General features: G+C 43.5%; 1 protein-coding gene across 1 annotated transcript; it reads right to left on the bottom strand.

Annotated features, from left to right (window-relative positions):
• Positions 1–14,341: 14,341 nt before the first annotated feature.
• LOC128506365 (macrophage mannose receptor 1-like) lies at positions 14,342–15,708 on the bottom strand. Its single transcript, XM_053476786.1, has 3 exons — positions 15,450–15,708; positions 14,902–15,228; positions 14,342–14,709 (listed from the first exon to the last, which is right to left on the bottom strand). The coding sequence occupies exons 1-3, from the start codon at positions 15,706–15,708 to the stop codon at positions 14,342–14,344; spliced, it is 954 nt and encodes a 317-aa protein (XP_053332761.1).
• Between the last annotated feature and the right edge of the window lie 7,499 nt (positions 15,709–23,207).

The raw sequence follows: 23,207 nt of genomic DNA, 5'->3' as shown, positions 1-23,207 counted from the left end.
ACACCCGGATCTGTTCTGGCTTTTTCGGGGGGTTAACCCCAAAAAGCGACAAGTACCAACGATCACCCTGATGCTTAACACTAGAAGCGCAGAGTACCGGTCATTTGAACGCAATGGGGAAAAAAATAAATACTTCACACTCAATTAAATTCCAGGACCCTCCTTTCATGACTTTTCCTAGATCTGTGAGCTTAATCACTTCAGTTAAAGCCAGTATAAAGCGATTTTGCTCTTATTTACGTGAAATTGCTGACAGCTGCATGCCAGTCATGCTGTTTCCTGCCTTTTCCAACCTGGGATTCTCATTTCCCTCAGCAGATGGTGCAAGGGATCGCGCATACCAGCTATGCGTCATTCAGTGTGTATATGTAACTATCATTCCATATATGCAGTTTATATATATATATATATATATATATATATAGACACACACACAGACAGAGATCTGGCCATTAAGAATGCACGTTTCGAGAAAAGGGATCCCGCGACTTGCCGCAGCTTCTCCATTCAGTATTATTATTATTATTATTAATAGTAGTAGTGCTCCGAATTTATTATTATTGTTATTTACCTTAATGTAACACATCCGCACGTGTGTACAAAATAACAAAGTAAAACAAATAATACAAAAAATTATGATATGTTAGCCTAAAACAATATTGTTTTATTGTGTTTATTCGCTTTAAATATACAGTACACTTAACAATAAACAAAACAAAAATGAAATAAACATTAAGCAATTTCCTTCTGGAATTAATAAAGTTCTTTGAATCTTTGAATCTTGAATCTTTAATCTTGAAACACTGCGTGCGGCTTTTTGATCAAAAGGCTAATAAAAGCGTGCGCAGATATGAGCAGATGTATCGATAAAACTACAAACATAAAATGCAACAAACACAAAAAATATATGCTACTCACTGAATAAAACACGACAGCACACAGAATTCCCGGGCTTTGACTGCTCTATTCATTAGTAGTAGTACTACTATTAGGTTTCTGTAAACACATCGTTGTGTTGTTTATGCTAGTCAAATTTCTGTGTTATTTCGAGTACTTCAATCACACTTTTGGGTTGCTTTTGCTACAGTATGAATACTAAAAGTGCTGCATGATTAAACTCAATGCAAAAAACGAAAAAAAAAAAAGCCTTTTGTTCTGGTGTTTATGTAGTAAACCCATGGGTGAACACGATAATTTAACAATTTAATAAAAAAAAAATTAAAAAATTAATATATATATATGGCATTTTAATGCAAATCCAACATTTTAATGGTTAGTGATTGGTGCATGGGCATGAACTCGCACATTCTGTGATATTCCATTGTCATTCTTAACGTTTTAATGGTTAGTGATTGTTGCAGACATTCACACTATTTTTGAAGATATAAAAGAAGTTGAACGAAACAACTGTAGGCATTTGCAGTTCCTACAGATATTAGTAACAACAGAAATGGAGGCAAAGACATTTTATTCCACAAAGCATGTTGCCGTATGTGCGGGCAAAAAACAAAGGGTTAGAAAGTCTTTCAATAGTATATAGTAGTTATTCAGTTACAGATTTTTTCACTGACTTTATTCGACATTCTGATTTTGTTTTACTTGTATCCTAACTCCTTACTGTCTGTCCAGCGTTCTGGAAAAAAGAATAAGTTGCCTCAAAGCCCAAAAAAAAAAAAGTGAACTCCCGGCTTGTAAAAAAGTAAACGGTATGTATTTTTCTTGCAACAACATTAAACAATCTGTACATGTCAGTGGTGTGCTAAAGGTATTAAATGTGTCAGAGAACGAACCTGAGTTGACCAGAAGACGTAGCTTTAGCGGTTAGCCCTTTGTAGCGTGGATGGTAAACCCAAACGTGGTAGCAAGCGAATAGGCAGGATAACCACGCGATTTTGTCTAAGGACTCTCATGAAACGGGAGCAAGGGAAAAACACAAATTTAACCTGCGTCCTATAAACACACACTCGAATCAGAAAGATAACCCAAGAAAGTGAGTACTCACGAAATGATGGACGAACAGCCTGAACCGACATGGGCGAACTCAATGACTGATCGCTGTGCCGTGGTTTGTTTACTCCTTTTATACTTCTTGTTTAGCGACCGGACTACTTCTGGGTCCTAGTGCCGGTTGCGGTGCGAGTGTGTGTGACAGTACCCCCCTGTCCAGGACCGACGGTCCTAGGGTGGAGGATACCTGACGACGGTAGTCCCTGATGAGCTCAGGGTCGAGGATGAACCGGGCCGGAATCCAAGACCGTTCTTCAGGGCCGTAGCTTTCCCAGTCTACCAGGTACTGGGTGCCTCGGCCCCTAGGTCGCGAATCGAGGATCCGATGTACGGTGTAGGCAGGGGCACCGTCTATGATTCGGGGAGGAGGAGCAGGGGGTGAGGGTGAAATCATTGGAAAAGTGATGAAGGGTTTAAGCTGTGAAGTGTGGAAGACTGGGTGAATTCAGAGCGCCGCAGGCAGCTGAAGCCAGTAGGTGACAGGGTTGATGCGGAGTGTAATACGGTAAGGACCAATAAATCTGGGTGACAGCTTTTTTGACAGCCATACTTTGTCACCCACGTTGTACAAACGTCCCGGTGGGTGTTGACGGTGGTGTTGGGCGGTCTAGCAAATGTTAGCTCATCGGATGGCTTGGTTGCCGTGTCTTCACAGCCGCCGACACCTGCGAACCGACGGTACATCAACCTCCGGTTCTTGATGTTCGAACATCGAAGGCTGGAAACCGTGGCATACCTCAAATTGACTGAGATTGGTGGCAGATGACACATGAAGATTATGAGATAACTCAGCCCCATAGGAGGTAGCGGGCCCAGGAGCGCTGACGATTGGCAACAAAACATCTTAGGTAGTGCTCCAGTTGTTGGCTGGTTCGCTCCGTGTGACCGTTAGTCTGATGGTGATACCCGGATGACAGACTGCAGGTGGAATCGATCAAACAGCAGAAGGCCTTTCTCTGTCCGAGACGATGTCTTTTGGGAACCCATGCAGACAGACTACATGCTCTAGAATCAGCTTGGCTGTGTCTTTAGCTGACGGGAGTCCAGCGAGAGCCACCAGATGCACGGCCTTGGAGAACCGATCCACGATCGTCATGATGGTTGTCTTCTCCTCTGAGGCCGGCAGGCCCATGATGAAATCAACGGCAATGTGCGTCCAGTGCTGTCGAGAAACCGGGAGTGGCTGGAGCTCTCCTATTGTTGGCTGATTGGTGGTCTTTGCCCTGGCGCACACTGGGCACGCCTGAACAAACTCGTCGATGTTCTGAGTCATGGATGGCCACCAGAAGGCGCGCTGGACAAACTGGAGATTGCGCCTAGTACCGGGGTGTCCAGAAATAGGTGATGGGCGAACTCTTGTTTCCAGGTCCCAACGAAGAGGTGCCAGAATCTTTGATGGTGGAAGGGCAGGCTCGGGCTCCGCCCGGGTGGCGGAACGACAGATGGAAATTAAAATCTTAAAAAAACAGTGCCCACCGTGCCTGCCTCGGGTTGAGTTGTTTAACGCTTTGAATGGTGATCAGGTTTTGGTGATCGGTCCAGATAATGAAAGGCTCTCTGGCGCCCTGGAGCCAGTGTCGCCATTCCTCCAATGCCCACTTTATGGACAACAGTTCACGGCTACCCCGTATCGCTGTTGAGTGGGATAAAAATTTTTGGAGAAGAAGCCACAGGGGTGTAGCTTCTGATCTGGACCTCGCTGGAAAAGGACGGCTCCAGCGCCCACATCCGAAGCATCCACTTCCACAACAAATAGTTTGTTGGTATCTGGATGTAGAAGGATGGAAGCGGTGGTGAATCGATGACATAGTTCTTTAAAGGCCCGTAATGGCGGCAGGGTTGAGGGAGAAGTGGTGAGGTGTTGAGCCAGTTAGAGCAGTTAGGGGTGCTGCAACTGTATTTGTACCCCGGATAACGCAACGATAGACATTCGCAAACCCGAGGAACCGTTGAAGCTGCTTGAGGGTCTTGGGTAGGGGCCAATGACGCACAGCTTCCAGTTTCTGCAGGTCCATGGCCACACCCTGGGGTGAGATGACAAAGCCCAGGAACGTGGTGGAGCGCTCGTGAAAAGCGCACTTCTCTAGCTTACAATACAGTTGATGGGCGAGCAATCTCTTAAGGACTGCTCTGACATGTTGGGTGCGCTCTTTGACAGTCCATGAATAGATCAGTATGTCATCCAGGTATGCAAATGCCCACCGCCCCATGTCCCGAAAGACATCATTGATGAAACTTTGAAAGGCGGCGGGGGCATTGCAGAGTCCAAACGGAATAACTAAACTTTCATAGTGTCCAGTGGGGGTGATGAAAGCTGTCTTCCACTTATCGCCCTCCCTGATACGCACCAAGTTGTAGGAGCTCCGAAGGTCCAACTTCGTGAAAATGGTGGCACCAGAGAGGGCGTCCAGGGCAGAGTTCGTAAGAAGCAGTGGGTGTCGGTTCTTGATGGTAATGTTATTTAGCCCCCGATAGTCGACACATGGACGAAGTTCACCGCGACGAGGCGGGAGATGGGTGGCACGTAATTATTATGTTGGCTTTTACAGGCTACTTTACACTGATCAACAGTTTGTGCCCTCCTGTTACCAGCAGATCAAAGGATCATTTGTTCAAGTCATAATATAATACAACATATTTTTGCTGTGTATAATTTTTTTCTGCGTATAAGAATTGCATTTTAAATAATGTTTCATAGTGCGCCAGATGGCCAGTCCTCTACTGCTTAATAATAGTATATACTATATAAGAGTGTAGTATATGAATTAAAAAGCTATTTACACGAGTGCTTAAATGTAAAGCTGTCATGCACACTCGGAACGCGACCAGCACTAGGACCCGGAAGTTAAGCGGTCGCGAACCAGGAAGTATAAAAGAGGTAAACAAACCATAGCACCTCGCTCAGTCATTGAGTCGCCGATGCCACGTCGGAATTCTTCAAACCGTGAGTACTCACCTTCTTGGTTTAAAATCCTGATCGAGTGTGTATTTATAGGACGCGGGTTAGATTGTGTCTTTCCCTTGCTCCCCATTCGTGAGAGTCCTTAGATCAAATAGCGTGATTATCCTGCCTACTCGTGTTCTTCCGCGTTTGGGTTTACCATTCACGCAACAAAGGGCTAACCGCTAAAGCTACGTCTTCTGGTCACTCCAGGTTAGTTCTTGACAGAATGACTGAGCCCTCCGCGGTGAACCCAGCGGACTACGCCCACCTCTGCGACGTGGTAGATCAGCACGCCAAGCTTATCAACACGCTAACCGGGGAGATCGCTAATCTGCGCCGGGACCTCCAAGACGTCGCGGCCTTGCGCCGCGAGGTCGCGGAGCTCCGGCGGGAGAACGCGGATCTCCAGGCGGCTGTGGATAGCGCGGCTAGCCGTTCTCCTGTCGCGGCGGCCGCGGCGCCGCCCCAACCTCCCCCCCCTCCTTCTGATGTATTTCTGGCACTTCCGGATAAATGGGACGGCACGGACGGAAAGTGTAATGTGTTTTTAACAGCGCTTGATCTGGTGTTTGAGTTTAATGCCACCAGGTACTCCACCGATCGGCTACGCATCGCGCTTCTGGTCTCGTTGCTATCCGGGCAGGCAGCTGAGTGGGCCACGGCAGTTCTCCGGGCGGATTCAGACACCGCGCACTCATATAATGAGTTCACCCGCCAACTCAGACTCACATTCGAACACCCAGCGGGCGAGGTGGAGACCGACACCAAGCTCTACCATCTGCGGCAGGGAGGATCGTCCGTGAGCCGGTACGCTGCTGAGTTCCGGACCCTCGCTGTGCAGACCGACTGGGGAGATGCCGCGCTCTGGACATCCTTCTACGAGGGACTGGCTCCACGTATCAAAGACGAGCTCGCCGGGCGAGAGCTTCCTGCTACCCTGGAGGGGATGATCCAGCTCTCCCTCCGCATCGACCAACGCATCCTCTCTCGCCCGAAGCCAGCCCCTAGGACCCTGCCGCCTGCACCCACCTTCTCCTACACCACGCCACGACCACCTACTGCTCTCACCACCTCCACTACTGGATCTCCCTGACCGTGGCGGAACGCGAACGACGGTACAGAGAGGGGTTGTGTGCCTATTGTGGGTCAGCGGCACATCACCGGGCGATCTGTCCAATTCGTCCGGGAAACGCCCAGCCCCGGTGAGTGCGAGGAGAGACTCACCGGGCTCTCTCCACCTCTCCACCACGACCAACGCCACCATCTCACGTCTCACGGTCCAGGTAACTCTCCAATTTGGCCACAAACGAGTCCGAAGTACCGCGTTCATCGACTCCGGTGCCGCGGGTAACTTCATTGACTCAACCTATGCCAAAGAATTGGGGATGAAGATCGAGGCGTTATCCCAGCCGGTTCAAATCACTTCAGTCGACGGTCGGCCCCTCTCATCCAGTCCTATCACCCACCAGACCCAACCAATCACATTCATAATCGACCAACATCAGGAACAGCTTCAACTTCACCTCACCTCCATCTCATCTCCTCCCATCATCCTCTGATACCCGTGGCTGCTGCAGCATGACCCCCTCATCTCCTGGAACCAGAACCGAATCCTCCAGTGGGGACCGACCTGCACTGAACTTTGCCTACAGGCCCCGGCTGGGACGTGTTCCACGGAGTCCGAGGCCCCCGATGTCGACATCAACGCCATTCCACCTGCCTATCGTGACCTGGCTGGAGTCTTTTGTAAAAGGAGAGCCACCCACCTTCCACCTCATCGTCCCTACGATCTGGCCATAGAGCTCCAGCCGGGTTCCGTTCCCCCCCGCGGCCACCTCTACTCCCTGTCAGCTACCGAGACGCAGGCGATGGAAGAGTACATAACCAACGCTCTTCGACACGGAACCATCCGTCCCTCCTCGTCACCGGCAGCCGCAGGTTTTTTCTTTGTAAAAAAGAAAGGGGGGGAACTTCGCCCGTGTGTCGACTATCGGGGGTTAAATAAGATAACCATCAAAAACCGACACCCATTGCCGCTCACCAACTCAGCCCTGGACGCCCTCTCTGGTGCCACCGTGTTCACTAAGTTGGACCTCCGGAGCGCCTACAACTTGGTGCGCATCAGAGAGGGCGATGAGTGGAAGACGGCCTTCATCACCCCCACAGGACATTATGAAAGCCTGGTCATCCCATTTGGATTATGTAACGGACCCTCGGCCTTCCAGCAATTCATCAACGATGTCCTGAGAGACATGTTGGGCCGATGGGTGTTCGTTTACCTGGACGACATTCTCATCTACTCCCGCACGATCACCGAACACACCCAACATGTCCGGGCTGTTCTAAAGAGATTGCTCGCTCACCAACTGTACTGTAAGTTGGAAAAATGTGCTTTTCACCAGCACTCCACCACGTTCCTGGGTTTTGTCATCTCGCCCCAGGGTGTGGCCATGGACCCGCAGAAGCTAGAGGCTGTGCGTCATTGGCCCCTACCCAGGACGCTCAAACAGCTTCAACGGTTTCTCGGGTTTGCGAATTTCTATCGTCGCTTCATCCGGGGCTACAGTACAGTTGCAGCACCACTGACCAATCTGACCAGGCCCACGACTCACCCCTTCCAGCTCACTCCGGCCGCCATCTCAGCATTCAGGGAACTCTGCCATCGCTTCACCACCGCACCTATCCTTCTTCACCCAGATGCCAACCAACCGTTCGTTGTGGAGGTGGACGCGTTGGATGTGGGCGCCGGCGCTGTTCTCTCTCAGCGAGGTCCAGACCAGAAGCTACACCCTTGTGGCTTCTTCTCCAAGAAATTTAATCCCACTCAGCAGCGATACGGGGTAGGGGACCGCGAGCTGTTGGGCATAAAGTGGGCCTTGGAGGAATGGCGTCACTGGCTCCAGGGCGCCAGTGAGCCATTCGTCGTCTGGACAGATCACCAGAACCTCCTCACCATCCGAAACCTCAAGCAACTCAATCCCCGACAGGCACGGTGGGCACTATTCTTCGAACAGTTCGACTTACACCGAACGGTTCGCCAGGCTCAAGCTGCGGAGGCCGGGCCGGCAGGGGCACCGCCTGGACGACTCTTCGTGCCCCAACCACTAAGAGCTGAGGTCCTCCAGTGGGGTCACTCATCGCCCGTGGCCGGACACCCGGGAAATCGAAGAACCTTACAGTTCGTGAAACGGGCGTTCTGGTGGCCCTCCATGAAGAAGGACATCGAGGAGTTCGTTCAGGCGTGCCCGGTGTGCGCCAGGGCTAAGGATACCAACCGACCAACCCCCGGAGAGCTCCAACCTCTTCCCGTTCCTCGACGGCCCTGGACGCACATCGCTTTGGATTTCATCACAGGCCTGCCGGTTTCCGAAGGGAAAAACACCATCCTCACGATCGTCGACCGGTTCTCCAAGGCAGCTCACCTGGTGGCCCTCACCGGACTCCCATCAGCTAAGGTCACCGCAGAGCTGATATTGGAACACGTAGTCCGTCTGCATGGGTTCCCCAAAGACATCGTCTCGGACAGAGGGCCCCAGTTCACCGCCCGGTTCTGGAAGGCCTTCTGCCGTCTGATCAACTCCACCACTAGTCTGTCCTCCGGATACCACCCCCAGACTAATGGTCAGACGGAACGGACCAACCAACAACTGGAGCGCTACCTGAGATGCTTCGTGTCCGATCACCAGCGCTCCTGGGCCCGCTACCTCACATGGGCTGAGCTGTCTCACAACCTTCACGTCTCCTCGGCCACCAACTTGAGCCCATTTGAGGTATGCTATGGTTTCCAACCTCCGATGTTCACCCATCAGGAACCGGAGGTTGACGTACCCTCGGCCCAACAGTTGGTCCGTAGGTGTCGATGGCTATGGAGGCAAGCCAACCGTGCCATCCAACAGACCAACGCCAGCTACATCACCCAACATCGCCGTCGACACCCTCCGGGACGGTTGTTCAAAGTAGGTGACAAGGTCTGGCTCTCAACCAAGAACCTCCATCTCCACACAGAATCCCGGAAACTTTCACCAAGGTTCATCGGCCCATACCGCATCAATCTACAGATCAACCCTGTCACCTACCGGCTCCAGCTGCCTGCGGCGCTCCGGATCCATCCAGTATTCCATATTTCGCAACTAAAACCCTTCACCACTTCACCCATGGTTCCACCCACCCCCCCTGCTCCTCCTCCCCGAATCATTGACGGCGGTCCTGCCTACACCGTGCGACGGATCCTTGATTCGTGGCCTCGGGGCAGAGGCACCCAATACTTAATCGATTGGGAAGGCTACGGCCCCGAGGAGCGGTCTTGGGTTTCAGCACGGTTCATCCTCGACCCCGAGCTCATCCGGGACTACCGTCACAGGGTATCCTCCACCTCAGGACCGTCCGGAGCCGGTCCTGGACAGGGGGGTACTGTCATGCACACTCGGAACGCGACCAGCACTAGGACCCGGAAGTTAAGCGGTCGCGAACCAGGAAGTATAAAAGAGGTAAACAAACCATAGCACCTCGCTCAGTCATTGAGTCGCCGATGCCACGTCGGAATTCTTCAAACCGTGAGTACTCACCTTCTTGGTTTAAAATCCTGATCGAGTGTGTATTTATAGGACGCGGGTTAGATTGTGTCTTTCCCTTGCTCCCCATTCGTGAGAGTCCTTAGATCAAATAGCGTGATTATCCTGCCTACTCGTGTTCTTCCGCGTTTGGGTTTACCATTCACGCAACAAAGGGCTAACCGCTAAAGCTACGTCTTCTGGTCACTCCAGGTTAGTTCTTGACAAAAGCAAAAGCAATTATTAATTTATTCATTCAGCTGTTTAAGTTATATTTAAAATAACGTGCCTACCAGCTCACTATTATTTTCTGTTCAAATTTAAAGATGCCCGCGCTTGTGTGCAAAAAGATAAAGTACAACAAAATACAAATACAAAAGTGAATATTTTTTTTTATAAAATTACCCTAATACAATATTGTTTCCAATGCTAAAAAAACATTTGTATTACAAAGCATATATAACAAAGTATTTCGCCAGCAAAACATAAACATAAATAGAAATAAAATGTTTAATTGTACCAATTAAACCAGACTTGTTGGATTTGATATTTTGAGTGTAATTCATAAATTTACTGAATATATTTAGATTTTGTAGAATAACGAAACCTAGGTTTTCTTCCTAGACTTTTTGTCCGCATCACAATGAACTGAAGCTCAGCCCGTCCACTGTACTTTCCTTGTTTTAATCTGTAATGTTTAAGTGGAATACATTTTGCGTATATGCTTAAATATTCCTTTTTATTTATGGACAGGTGTATTATGTTTGATCTGCATTATTGTGAGAGGCGATGACGTTCTGGTGGAATACAGTGGTTACTCAAGGGGAATGTCTATTACTGCTGCGCACTCTGCTGCGGCCAAACGGCAACAGCCAAAATAAATCAGTTGCAATTCAAAGTAATTTGACCACCAGGTGGCGCAAAGGGACATTTTGCAAAACCGCTGCAATTCATTTTGTTTAGACAAACTGTGTTTCTATCTGTCTATTGTCATTGTTAAGGAAAACAGCACAAACAACAGCTCAAGGGCTTGTTATTTATTTTTTTATTTTTAACAGTAAAAATGTCAATTTTGGAATCCGCAGAAGCTCAGTGATCCAAGCTCAACGTAATTGATTTATAAGAGATTTTTCTTTCCCAGAAATACAACAAACACAAATTTATACGTGTTAAATAAGCGCTGTCTTTGCGGCGCTGTGCGAAACGCAGACCGATGTCAGACGCTTTATTTCAGTCATAATATACTAACATATTTTTGCTGTGTAGTGAACCACACAACCTCCCGCGGGCGAGCCTTTCTCTAAATACGCCATTTTAACGGAGGTGGGGATAAGAAACACATCACCAGCAGAACTAGTCTAATGATTATGAATGCGTCGGGGAAAACAGCAAGGAAACTGACTGCCAAACAAGCACTAACAACAGGTCAAGGGCTTGTTAAAACATTTTTATTATTTAAACTAGCTAATTAAGTTGACTAACAATTTTATTTGTACAAAGAATGAATTGTTATATAGCTTCTGTTTGTATCGGTTTATTGTTATTATAAGAAAAATGTTACATTTAAAGACATCAAAATTTAAATATAGGAAAAACTGGAAAAATAGACTTTCAGACTAGAACATCGGTATAATATGGTTATAGTATAGTATATGGCGGGTGTGTGACGCACCCTGTACTCTGCGTTCCAGACTCTTTGGTAAAAGTTTGTTGATGTTTATTTTATTTATTTATTTTTGTCTTTGATGTTAACTACACAAAGCAGTTCCCACCTGGGAGTTTCTCCAGCATACTGTATATCAGATTGATGGACATGAGTCCTCATCTGTTACATTTTTGGTGACAACAGTTTTTTCAGCACACATTCAATCAATTATATTTTTTAAAAGTTTTATCCGGCATTATAATTCTCCTCTTCGATTTCCTACATAGTCTAATCAGCGCTCAACTGCACGCATAAAGTTTTCGAGAACGCGGAGGAATTTTGTTGTACCAAATAATATTTATGCAGTATAATCAGAGCCTCTTATTCCTATTTACATTAGGTTGTTGTTCTTTTAGTGTTACTGTGTGTCAGGGGCGATTTCTTTAAGACTGCAAGGGAAGCTCAGCTTTCCCTATAATGTCACAAAATTAATGGTCAAATTATGTATTATTGTATTAACATTTTATTGACTTAAAATGCGTTAGAAAACGTTCATCTCAAAGACGAGTTCGTTCAGAATCAGTTAGATATAGCAGGTCGGCTGACTTGATTTTCTTCTCATACATTCCCATAGCATCACAGTGCATTTCCCCGTTAAAGCCCAGTGTCCATTGACTTCAATGCGGCTGCTTTGAACGTTTTTTTTTCAGTGCTTTGAAACGCTGGGCTGCTGCATGATGATTGGAGGAGCTTTTTAAAGAGCAGAACCCCTTTTTTGATTGATAGCATGTCTTAAGTATACATCAGCGCTACAGAGATCCAAATTCTGTCCCATGCGGATTTGCAGGTGAAGTGGTAAGACGAACTGCTGCACTCTGTATTGTTTGCTGGTGATATAAACCCATTTTGTTTGCACAAATCATTCTTTGAATAATAAAAAAAAATTATAGCATTCTTACCTTTTCTCCTTGTTTCAGCATTGTAAAGTTAGTTCGTTCATATAATTGAAGTAGCTCGTGGAAGGGAAAACTAGCCAGCTAGCAAGCTGTGCATAATGGCAGACGCAGACAGTGCTAACATTGTTGACCTGCTTTTGGTAAAACCATTTAGTAGTCTTCCTTACGAAGAGAGACTTAGAAGTAAATGGCAGGGCAGACGAATGCCCAAGATTGATCTGCTGCAAAAATCAGGAAAAAAAATAACAGGTTTTTTTCAGCTCTCCTGGTATGACAAGGTGAACTGGCTGACTGGAAGTGCTGTGACAAAGAAAATGTACTGTTGGCCCCCTGACCAAACCTTTTCAGGGAATAGGATGCGTTTGGGTTTTGGAGATCTGGATAACTTTGACATGAAAAGTGCAAAGAACATAATGAATTTTATGATAAAGGCCTAATATGAGCTTCCCCTGTTTCATAAGCTAGCAGCCGCCACTGCTGTGTGTGCTTTGCAATGTCAGACACATTCAAATGCAAATAATACACCCTCCCCAGGTGTGAATCGGCTGTTCTCACCTTTACACTCGGAGAAAGTGGAAGATCTTGGATCTTGGTTCAGGCCTCTTCCTAAATTTGTGTAAATTTAAAATCTTCTGGATTCTACATTCTAAAATTGACTTTGTTACCGTTTTTAATCCCTGGAATGCGATTTTTCTTATCATAACATGCATGTTAATAATCACTCTACACTGTTTTTAATTACTCTACAATGTTTTAATTTTAGATTTTATTTCAAAAATAAATAAATTAACGAAACAAAAATTATTTTATTTGCATTTTCCATTCGAAAAATAGCATTAAAAAATCATGGGGTGTGTTCCGAGTGATTTAAAACAATACAAGGGGTGTTATGATAAGGAAACATTTTATCTCTTCCATTTCAGTTATTAAAAAATGGTAATGTCAGTTTTGGAATCCGCAGAAGCTCAGTGGTCCGAGCACAACGTAATAATCTTTGTATGATAAAATGACTCGTGGCATGAAACTACACGAAGCGCTTCATTTTCAAATAATCATTCAACGCTGTCCCCAAAGAGCAAAAGAATATGATAATGATAATAATCAGAAGAATAATAAACATCTTAGCATCTTAGTGCTTTTTGCTGTTTATGTCCAGCTTTGAATAATTATTTAATTATTCATAATTAAATCTGCTTACATCGCAAGTATATCACCACTCTTTATGATAAATTAGTATTATGACTGAAACAAAGCTGCTTGTGTTGGCTCATATCGGGAGCATTTTGATCGAAGGGGAGATAAAAAGTGAAAGTGTGTACCAACAACGTAGCACAATGCATGTGTGTGAATGGCTAAAATGTGATTGTGAATAAACCTTTTAGTGAATGTAAAATGTTCGCTTGAACCTGCAGCGCGAGTGCACTCTTTCACTTTGCCGAGTTTTGACCTAAAGTCAGATGAACGCACACGCCTATATGATAGATTTATAAGAGATTTCTCTTTCCCAGAAATAACAATAATTTTTACTTGTTAAATAAGCGCTGTCTTTGCGGTGCTGTGCGAAATACACGCTGATGTAAGCCGCTTTATTTCAGTCATAATATACTAACATATTTTTGCGATTGCTATTGTACTTCTTTTTAATTTCTTACGTAGTCTAATCAGCTCTCTACCGCAAGTTTTCCTGAGCGCAGAGGAATTTTGTTGTACGAAATAATATTCAAGCAGGGCCTCCTATTCATACTAATCCTGCGATGTTGTTCTTTCAGTGTCACTGTGTGTGCGTTACAATAGCAGAAAACATTTAAATGCAAAAAATTTCATTTCTCAGGTGTGAATCAGCTGTTCTCACCTATACACTCGGAAAAACTAATGCACGTCTCCCCACTTTAAAACCTGGCTATATAAAAGTTTGTTTGAACCCCCACACCAAAACAACAACATCAACAAATAAAAAAAGACAAAGCAAAAATGGTTTAAAGAATAATTTTATTTGGAAACTAGTTCCAGTAATCATTACAATTCATAAGGTAATGTTTTACTTGTCAAACAGATTGACATGACAGATATAAAGATACCATAATCCCTAAGAAAATACAATTTAAAAATCATTCACAAATCTACTCATCAGGTAGATACAGATGATTTGCCATAACTTGTCTTTAGACTTCAAACTGTTAAAAATATGAAGAATTATATGTAAGATATTTATGACATCACAAACCCAAACACACACTGACTAACCTTCATAGTTAGAGCAGATGAAGTTGAGTGTGTTGCTCTGAGGCAGGCTGATCCACTGCTGCTCTCCTCTAGACTGCACTGCTCCGGTTCTCTCCTCATCCCTGCAGTCTTCAAACCCTGCTCCGTTCCCCGGGGCCCAGTCCTGGTAACAGATCATTAATCCAAAAACCCAGAACCAGATACTCTGGATGCAGTCATAACGCAGGCCGAGCCACACGTGTTCAGTGGAGGCGTTTCGAGTCACTTCCTTCACCCAGAGCTGCATCTCCTGAGTGAGCACTGAGACCAGGTCATAATGATTGTTCCTGCAGTATCTCAGAGCTTCTTTCCAGGTCAGATTCTGCTTGATCAATACAAGTTTGTCTGGAAAAGAAAGCGCATAAAAATGTTTTCTTCTTCACAGTATATAATATGTACAATGAAATTCTTCAGTTACTGTTATATATTAGAAGGATTTATGAAAAAATACAAAACATAAGAACACAAAAAAAATGTCAACTAATCACATAAACTAAGTAATAAATATACATGCTGAAGAAGTGTAGTGTAACTCACTTTCATGGCAGATGAATGGAAGGTTTTCTGTACAGTCCACGTCACTCCAGTAGAGTTGATCAGACACTTTCACTGCAGTACAGTTCAAACCTTCACTGGGTTTGTTAGTGCTCCAGTATCTGAATGAGGAATTACTCTGATCTGACCACTTCCAGGAGTCTTTAAACAGACCAATCCAATTATTAGAGAAATTTGGAACGATATTACTGATCTCCTTATTCTCACTTTGGTTCCTCACACTGACCAGGTCGATGTAGTTCTTTCTACAGTAGGTCTGAGCATCACGCCAGGTCTTCATCTCATTAATCAGTATGTAACGATTACTTTCTGTTATTAAAAAAAAACAATAATATTAATATTTATATATATATATATATATATATATAAATATATATATAATATCTTATTTAAACCTAAATCAGATTTCTGACATTAAAATAGCATCCAGTTAAAATCCCTAAAAAAAGTAATTTTCCACCCAAGTCCTTATTTTCATGATTACAAAACAGTTAGATCGTTTTGTTGCATTTTACTAACAAAGTTCTTACCTCCGTAACACACAAAATGCGATTGCCCAATACATGTACAGCTATACCATAAACCACTCCTTTTTGTGTTAGCACAGAACTCATTTGGGTTGCTTTCCTCTCCACTATCCCAGCTTCTGTAAGTGTCTCCATCTCTGTAGAAAGTTTGGTCTGCCAGAGACCACTGCCATCTCTTAACCTTTCCTCTCTGTAGACCGATCCAAGCTTGGTTTACAGTTTCCATCTTCAGTGTGTTATTCAGCTTCATCATCTCTTCCATGTTGTTGATGAAGGTGAGATCAGTGTATTTCTGTCTGCAGTAAGTCTGAGCTTCACTCCAGGTTTTATTCTCATTCACAAAGTGATAGCGATGAGGAATATATGTCTCTGTACCACAGACTAATGTGACAAGCAGTACAAAGAGATTCAATAAAACATTATGTTAAAGCAGAACAGAAGTCTCAGAATATAATTACATGCAAAATTCAAATAAGACATCTTGGTTTAACAGCTTAATACACAAGTATCTGATCATCATAAGAAATCATCCATAAACACACATTAACTTAAGACTTATTGTGGCTACACACTGACCTGAGTAAAGCAAGATTATAAAAATTCCTTTCTGATCCATTTCTGTGGAGGAAAAATTTATAAACCTCATTATTAATATTATAACTCTTTTATACATATAACAAAAAAAAAAAAGGATATCAAATCAAATCAAATCAAATTCAAATTTTATTTGTCACATACACAGTCATACACAGTACGAAATGTAGTGAAATGCTTACACGACCGCAGTGACCTTAAAAAGAGAATTAAAACTTATAAGTAATAAATATCAATAGAAGAAATATGATAGAAAATTTAAATAAAAATTTAACTAGAAAAAATAGAACCTGAAAATAGAAATATTATATTTTCATTAGCCTAAATTTTTTGCATCACACAGTGTTCTACCCAGGCATAAATTTTTCTAGGACTGTTTTACAAGTGCCATTCAGGTCACAACAGGGCTTTCTGGTGAATGAAGGCATGAAACTTAAAAAAGGGGAAAAAAAAAACATACAGTACTATAAATTTAGTATGATCACAAGAATCTCAGCTGCCTAGTCCTTAAAAATCAATAAATAATTTGCCAACAATTTGCAGAAGAGACCCATCAGTCTGTGGAAACTGTACACACATTTATTCACCAACACTACTTGCACATTACAGGAACTCAGGTGGGAGTTATTGTCACTTCCCCGTACATTACTGATCTCTCTCCAAGCCACTTTCACATGTGGTGTCCAATCACTGATGAAACGCTGGAATAAACGCATTATTGTAGCAGAGGATTATATAGAGAAATAAAGGGGGTCTTTTCTTTCAGAACTGTTATTCTGTTATTCTGCACATTACCTTAACTCCGTGAAGATTAGTTGGGGTCAGTTGAAAGACTAATTAAGAAGAAGTAGACTTCTACTTATCGTGCGAGAACAAAGTAATGCACTTTCTTTCAATCAAATGTAAGACAAATTAAATTAATTATTTAGCTATGACAAAAAGAAATGGCTAAACCACTTCCTGAGCAGACTTTTATTTATTTAAATATATGTAATATCAAGTATATTTATTTGTTATGAAATTAGTAAAAATAACTCACACTTTTGCATTCCATTCTTAACCGTGATCATTTATAGCTTTATGTACTTTTATAAAATTTCATCCCAGACATACAGAACCAAAATCCAGTCAGGTGTAATAACAGGTTAATTCAATATATTTTTGTTTGGTGAGTAAATATAAATCTTACCTGAATGTTTTTTTGCTTTCTGTGTTTCGTCTCCTAAAGTAATCCTGTTTGCTCCTTCTTCTCGTATGTACCTTTATTTTACCATCCTCTTCATTTATCTCTGGCCTGATGGCTCCGCCCAGCTCTTTGTTCCTGCAAACTTGAAAAGTGATCTATAGTTCATAGGTCGGTTCAGTGTTCACAGAGTCCAGTATTTTAGTAGGTTGGAATTTTCATGAAACAAGAGATGCTTTACACGAGGCTACAGGCTAAGATGTGTATCTGCATGCTGTATCAGGATATTGTTTAGCCGGGGTTAGGTTTGTATATCTATACATTCATCCACAGTAAGCCCCTTCTTTTTCTTTTTTCCTCATGCATTATTTTAAATATGTAAAGCTGTTTCCATGATGGTGAGAAACAGTTGCGTCCCATCATACACTCTCAAGATACATATTGTATTTTCTACATTTACTCACACATGCACGCAAGCAAGCGCACACACGCGCGCACACACACGCGCACACACATGCATTATCTTATGAGTAATGTTTACAGTATTACTGTTCTGCCACCCCAATGCATACGTTGACAGACAGATAACTTCTCTACCAATCACCATGCTGAAGCAGATATTCTGTTCACTCCGTTTAATGGATGACTGGAAGTAGGGTAAAACTAAAAAGAACAAATTAAATCTAAGTACATCAAAAAAAGAAATATTTCACATACTGTATAATTACTAGTGTACCATAAGCATGTATACAATAACACTGCATATAAGTCTGCACTCATGCATATGTAATAAGCACTGTAACTGTAAAACCTGTAGATAGTCTTTCTTAGTTAGTTAGTTTTACTTAGCTTTTGTTAATTTATGTTGTAATTTATGTTACATGGGCCAGGGGTAGCTCAGTGGTTAAGGCATTGGACTACGGTTCGAAAGATCCCGGTTCAAACCCCACAACCACCAAGTTGCCACTGTTGGGCCCTTGAGCAAGGCCCTTAACCCTCAATTGCTCAGATGTGTAGAGATGTGTATGAGATAAAAATGTAAGTCGCTCTGGATAAGAGCGTCTGCTAAATGTAAATGTAAATGTTAGGACTATCTGTCTTGTCTCTGCTAGCCGGCTAACTAGACCACTTAGTTAGCTAGTTTAGCTTCTCTGTTAATTTTTTGTTGTACATTTATGTTGCATGTAGCACCTTGGTCCTAGAGGAACGTTGTTTCGTTTCACTGTGTACTAACTGTATATGGTTGAAGTGACAATAAAGCCTACTTGAACTTGAACATACCAACGATACTCCTGAAAGACAAGAACTGTAGCAGATGGCTTAAGATGAAAGGAACCACAATAACAGGCTGCTCTCTTCCATGCAATAGACTAAAGCTGGTCCTATATTGATGACATCATCAGCAAGTTATAACTCTTAAAGGAGCCAGCACCTTTTTCTCTAATATTACATATGACAACACACTCCCCGTCTGGTATCACAAGATAGCAAACCTTCTGCTGATAAACTATGAAAAAAATAGACCAGTCTCTGGTTTACTCTGAAGGAATGATCATTATCACTTCAGTTATGGGTGTGATGAACAATTTTGCCTCTTCTTTATCCATAACCTTGATCTCCACCTTTCGTACCCTTCCATCTTCACTTGGGAACACTCTGGAGATGCGCCCCAAAGGCCACTGGTTACGTTTGGACTGATGGTCTTTCATAGGAACTACACTGCCCTCTGTGATGTCTTGCCTTTCCATTTGCCACTTCTTCCTAGGTTGCAACGTGGAAAGATATTGTTTTCACCACCTGTCCCAGAAGGTGAACACCAAATTTTGAACCTGTTTCCACTGCTTTTTGTAAAGATCGGCATGATCAAATTCTCCAAGTGGACAAGGACAAGGACCGTATTTATGAGTGAGTAATGTTGAGGGGGTGAGTATGAGAGGGTCCTCCGGGTCCATGCAAACCGGTACCAACGGTCTGGAATTTATTATCGCTGTCGCCTCTGCCATGAATGTTACGAGAACCTCATGTGTGATTCTAGATGGTCCCAGCTGCAGCATCATTGAGTCCAAAATCTTGCGAGTTATCCCAATCATCCGCTCCCATACTCCAGCCATGTGGGAAGCGTAAGGAGGGTTAAAGATCCATGAACATCCTTGTTCTGCAAGAAACTTTGTGACCTTGGTTTCATTCAAGTTGGAGGGCATGCCCAGTTCTCTATACGCTCCTACGAATTTTGTCCCTCGATCCAATCGTATTCGTTTTACCGGACTACGAATGGCAATAAGGCGTCTCAGGGCGTTTATGAAACAGGATGTGTCCATAAACTCCATTACCTTGATATGGACAGCCCTGATGATTAAACAGGTGAACAACACCACCCACCGCTTGCTGTTTGCAAGTCCTCCTCTATTACGGTGGGCAGAAATGGTTCAAGGACCAAATACATCAGTAGGTAAACAGGGGTTTGGTGTTGTCTATTGGCAGATCGGCCATCTTCTGTGTTTTACTTTGTCAACGCAGTTTCCGGCAAATCACACATCCAAAGAATAGGGAACATATACATCTTTTATGCTCCCACAATCCAAAAGCCTGCCAAATCCAGTGTTCGCTTAATGTGTATTAGACAAGCGATAGCCCAAAGGAGCTCCCTCCTATTCAAGAAACTCTGGAAGCATTCTGAGCCTAGCTGCCTGTCCTTCGTTAAGGTGACAAATTTTGACACTTCAGGACGGACTTCGACAACTGTCATAGTATCAACAAAATCAAATAGGCCTGAGGAGAGGTATGATGGTTGGGACATAACAAGAATGGAGGACTAGTAAGCCATGTTGTGTCTTTCAGATAGGCTGCAAGTACAGATCTTGTTGCATGGTCTGCTGGATTCTGCTCAATTGCCACATAATGCCTTTGCTAATTCTTAGTACTCGGTTATTAACAAAAACATGGAACCTACGCTGCTCATTATGAATATACCCAAGTACCACTTTGCTGTCTGAAAAGAAGTTCACACTGTCAAATTCAGTATTCATTTTAGACATTATAAGGTTAGCCATCTGCACAGCCAACACTGCACTGCAGAGCTCAAGTCATGGGATGGTCAGCTCTGGCTGTGGAGCTAGCTTGGCCTTCCCCAAGATAAAGCTTATCTTTCAGCTCCCATCAGGATTTAAACTTCTGATATAAGCCACTGCAGCTATAGCCAAGACTGAAGCATCTGAAAAGATGCAAAGCTCTCTCTGAGAAACTTCAGAAGAAAAATCTTTTGTATAATGTTTTGTGATCTGGAGATGATGAAGCTCTTGAAGAGAGTCCTTCCATTGCTGCCAAGGTCCCACCTTCTCTGGAGGCAAAGGCGCATCCCAGTCACATGACTCAGTTGTAAGTTCTCTTATTAAAGCTTTGCCACGGATGACAACTGGAGCTGCGAAACCAGAAGGTTTGTATAGACTGTTTAAAGGTGAGAGGACTCCACGACGTGTGAATGGCTTTGTGTCACATGACAACTGAAACGTAAACGTGTCAGTGAGAAGGTTCCAACTAACTCCAAGGGTACGTTGTACAGGCACAGCAACCTTGCCTAGGTCCATGTCTCTTAGCTCACTAGCTTGGTGATCCAAAGAAAATGCGTCCATAACCTCCTTACTGTTAAAGGCGATTTTGTGAAGCTTTAGGTTGGAATGTGCCAAGGCTGCTTATGTCCTCTTGAGAAGATCAATTGCAGCTGCTGCAGGTGGTAGTGATCTTAAACCATCATCCACGTAGAAATCCCTTTCTATGAACCTTTCAACATCTGCTCTAAACTCTGTCTCAGCCTCTCTTGCTGCATGTCTAAGCCCATAAATCGCAACAGCAGGAGAAGGACTGTTCCCGAAGATATTCAGACCTTCACCCTGTACTCGATAAAACTCTTTTCTGGGTTGTTATCTTCAAACCAGAAGGACCTGAGGAGGTCCTTGTCCTCTGGCTTGATGAGTAGGCAATGGAACAACTGCTGAATATCTGAAGTAAATGCTACCGCTTCCTTTCTTAAGAGCACGAGCACCCCAAAAAGGTCGTTGTTAAGATTCAGGCCCTTTAAAAGTACATCGTTCAGTAAAACCCTATTAAATTGACAGCTTGAATCGAAAAAAATAAACACCCGGATCTGTTCTGGCTTCTTCGGGTGGTTAACTCCAAAAAGCGGCAAGTACCAACGCTCACCCTGCTGCTTAACACTAGAAGCGCCGAGACCACATTTGACCGTGATGGGGAAAAAAATAAATACTTCATACTCAATTAAATTTCAGGATCCTCCTTTCATGACTTTTCCTAGATCTGTGAGCTTAATCACTTTAGTTAAAGCCAGTATAAAGCGATTTTGCTCTTATTTACGTGAAATTGCTGACAGCTGCGTGCCAGTCATGCTGTTTCCTGCCTTTCCGAATTTATTATTATTGTTATTTACTTTAATGTAACACATCCGCACGTGTGTACAAAAAGACAAAGTAAAACAAATAATACAAAAATTTGATATGTTGGCCTAAAACAATATTGTTTTATTGTGTTTATGCGCTTTAAATATACAGTACACTAAACAAACAAAACAAAAATAAAATAAACATTAAGCAATTTCCCTCTGGAATTAATAAAGTTCTTTGAATCTTGAATCTTGAAACACTGCGTGCGGCTTTTTGATCGAAAGGCTAATAAAAGCGTGCACAGATATGAGCAGATGTATCGATAAAACTACAAACATAAAATGCAACAAACACAAAAAATATATGCTACTCGCTGAATACAACACGACAACATGCAGAATCCCCGGGCTTTGACTGCACTTTCTCCATTTATTAGTAGTAGTACTACTATTAGGTTTCTGTAAACACATCGTTGTGTTGTTTATGCTGGTCAAATTCTTTTGTTTCGGTGTTTATGTAGTAAACCCATGGGTGAACAGGATAATTTAAGAAAAAAAAAAACATATATGGCATTTTAATTCAACATTTTAATGGTTAGTGATTCGTGCATGGGCATCAACTCGCACATTCTGTAATATTCCATTGTTATTTTTAACATTTTAATGGTTAGTGATTGTTGCAGACATTCACACTATTTTTAAAGCTATAAAAGAAATTAAAAAAACAACTGTAGGCATTTGCAGTTCCTACAGATATTAGTAGCAACAGAAATGGAGGCATAGACATTTTATTTCACAAAGAATGTTGCCGTTGCCGTGCGGGCAAAAAACAAAGGGTTAGAAAGTTTTTCAATAATATATAGTAGTTATTCAGTTACCGATTTTTTTCACTGACTTTATTTGACATTCTGATTTTGTTTTACTTGTATCCTAACTCTTTACTGTCTGTACATCATTGGAGAAGTGATGAAGGGTTTAAGCTGTGAAGTGTGGAAGACTGGGTGAATTCGGAGCGCCGCAGGCAGCTGGAGCCGGTAGGTGACAGGGTTGATGCGGAATGTAATACGGTAAGGACAAATGAATCTGGGTGGGAGCTTTTTTTACTCTGTGTGGAGGTGCAGATTCTTGGTGGACAGCCATACCTTGTCACCTACGTTGTACAAACGTCCTGGTGGGTGTCGATGGCGGTGTTGGGCGGTGTAGCGGATGTTAGCTCGTCAGATGGCTTGGTTGGCGTGTCTTCACAGCCGCCGACACCTGCGAACCAACTGTTGGGCCGACGGTACATTAACCTCCGGTTCTTGATGTTCGAACATCAAAGGCTGTAAAAAAGGCATGGCGGTAATGCCGGCAGGGTTGAGGGAGAAGTGGTGAGGTGTTGAGCGAGTCAGAGCGGTAAGGGGTGCTGCAACTGTACTGTAGCCCTGAATAAAGCGATGATAGAAATTTACAAACCCGAGGAACCGTTGAAGCTGCTTGAGGGTCTTGGGTAGGGGCCAATGACGCACAGCTTCCAGTCTCTGCGGGTCCATGGCCACACCCTGGGGCGAGATGACAAAGCCCAGGAACGTGGTGGAGCATACGTGAAAAG

Source organism: Clarias gariepinus, chromosome 18, assembly GCF_024256425.1.
Source record: "Clarias gariepinus isolate MV-2021 ecotype Netherlands chromosome 18, CGAR_prim_01v2, whole genome shotgun sequence".
NCBI classification, from domain to species: domain Eukaryota; kingdom Metazoa; phylum Chordata; class Actinopteri; order Siluriformes; family Clariidae; genus Clarias; species Clarias gariepinus.
Note: the sequence above shows the minus strand (reverse complement) of the source record. Positions and strands in the feature narration are given on the sequence as shown.

What these genes read in the sequence shown, in the direction of transcription:
- LOC128506365 (XM_053476786.1), bottom strand. Translation starts at nt 15,708, where the DNA reads ATGGAAGAGATGATGAAGCTGAATAACACACTGAAGATGGAAACTGTA. An exon ending in GCATTTTGTGTGTTACGGAG is followed by an intron (nt 15,229 to 15,449) that starts GTAAGAACTTTG and finishes TTTTAATAACAG; the next exon opens with AAAGTAATCGTTACATACTG. An exon ending in TCCATTCATCTGCCATGAAA is followed by an intron (nt 14,710 to 14,901) that starts GTGAGTTACACT and finishes TTTCTTTTCCAG; the next exon opens with ACAAACTTGTATTGATCAAG.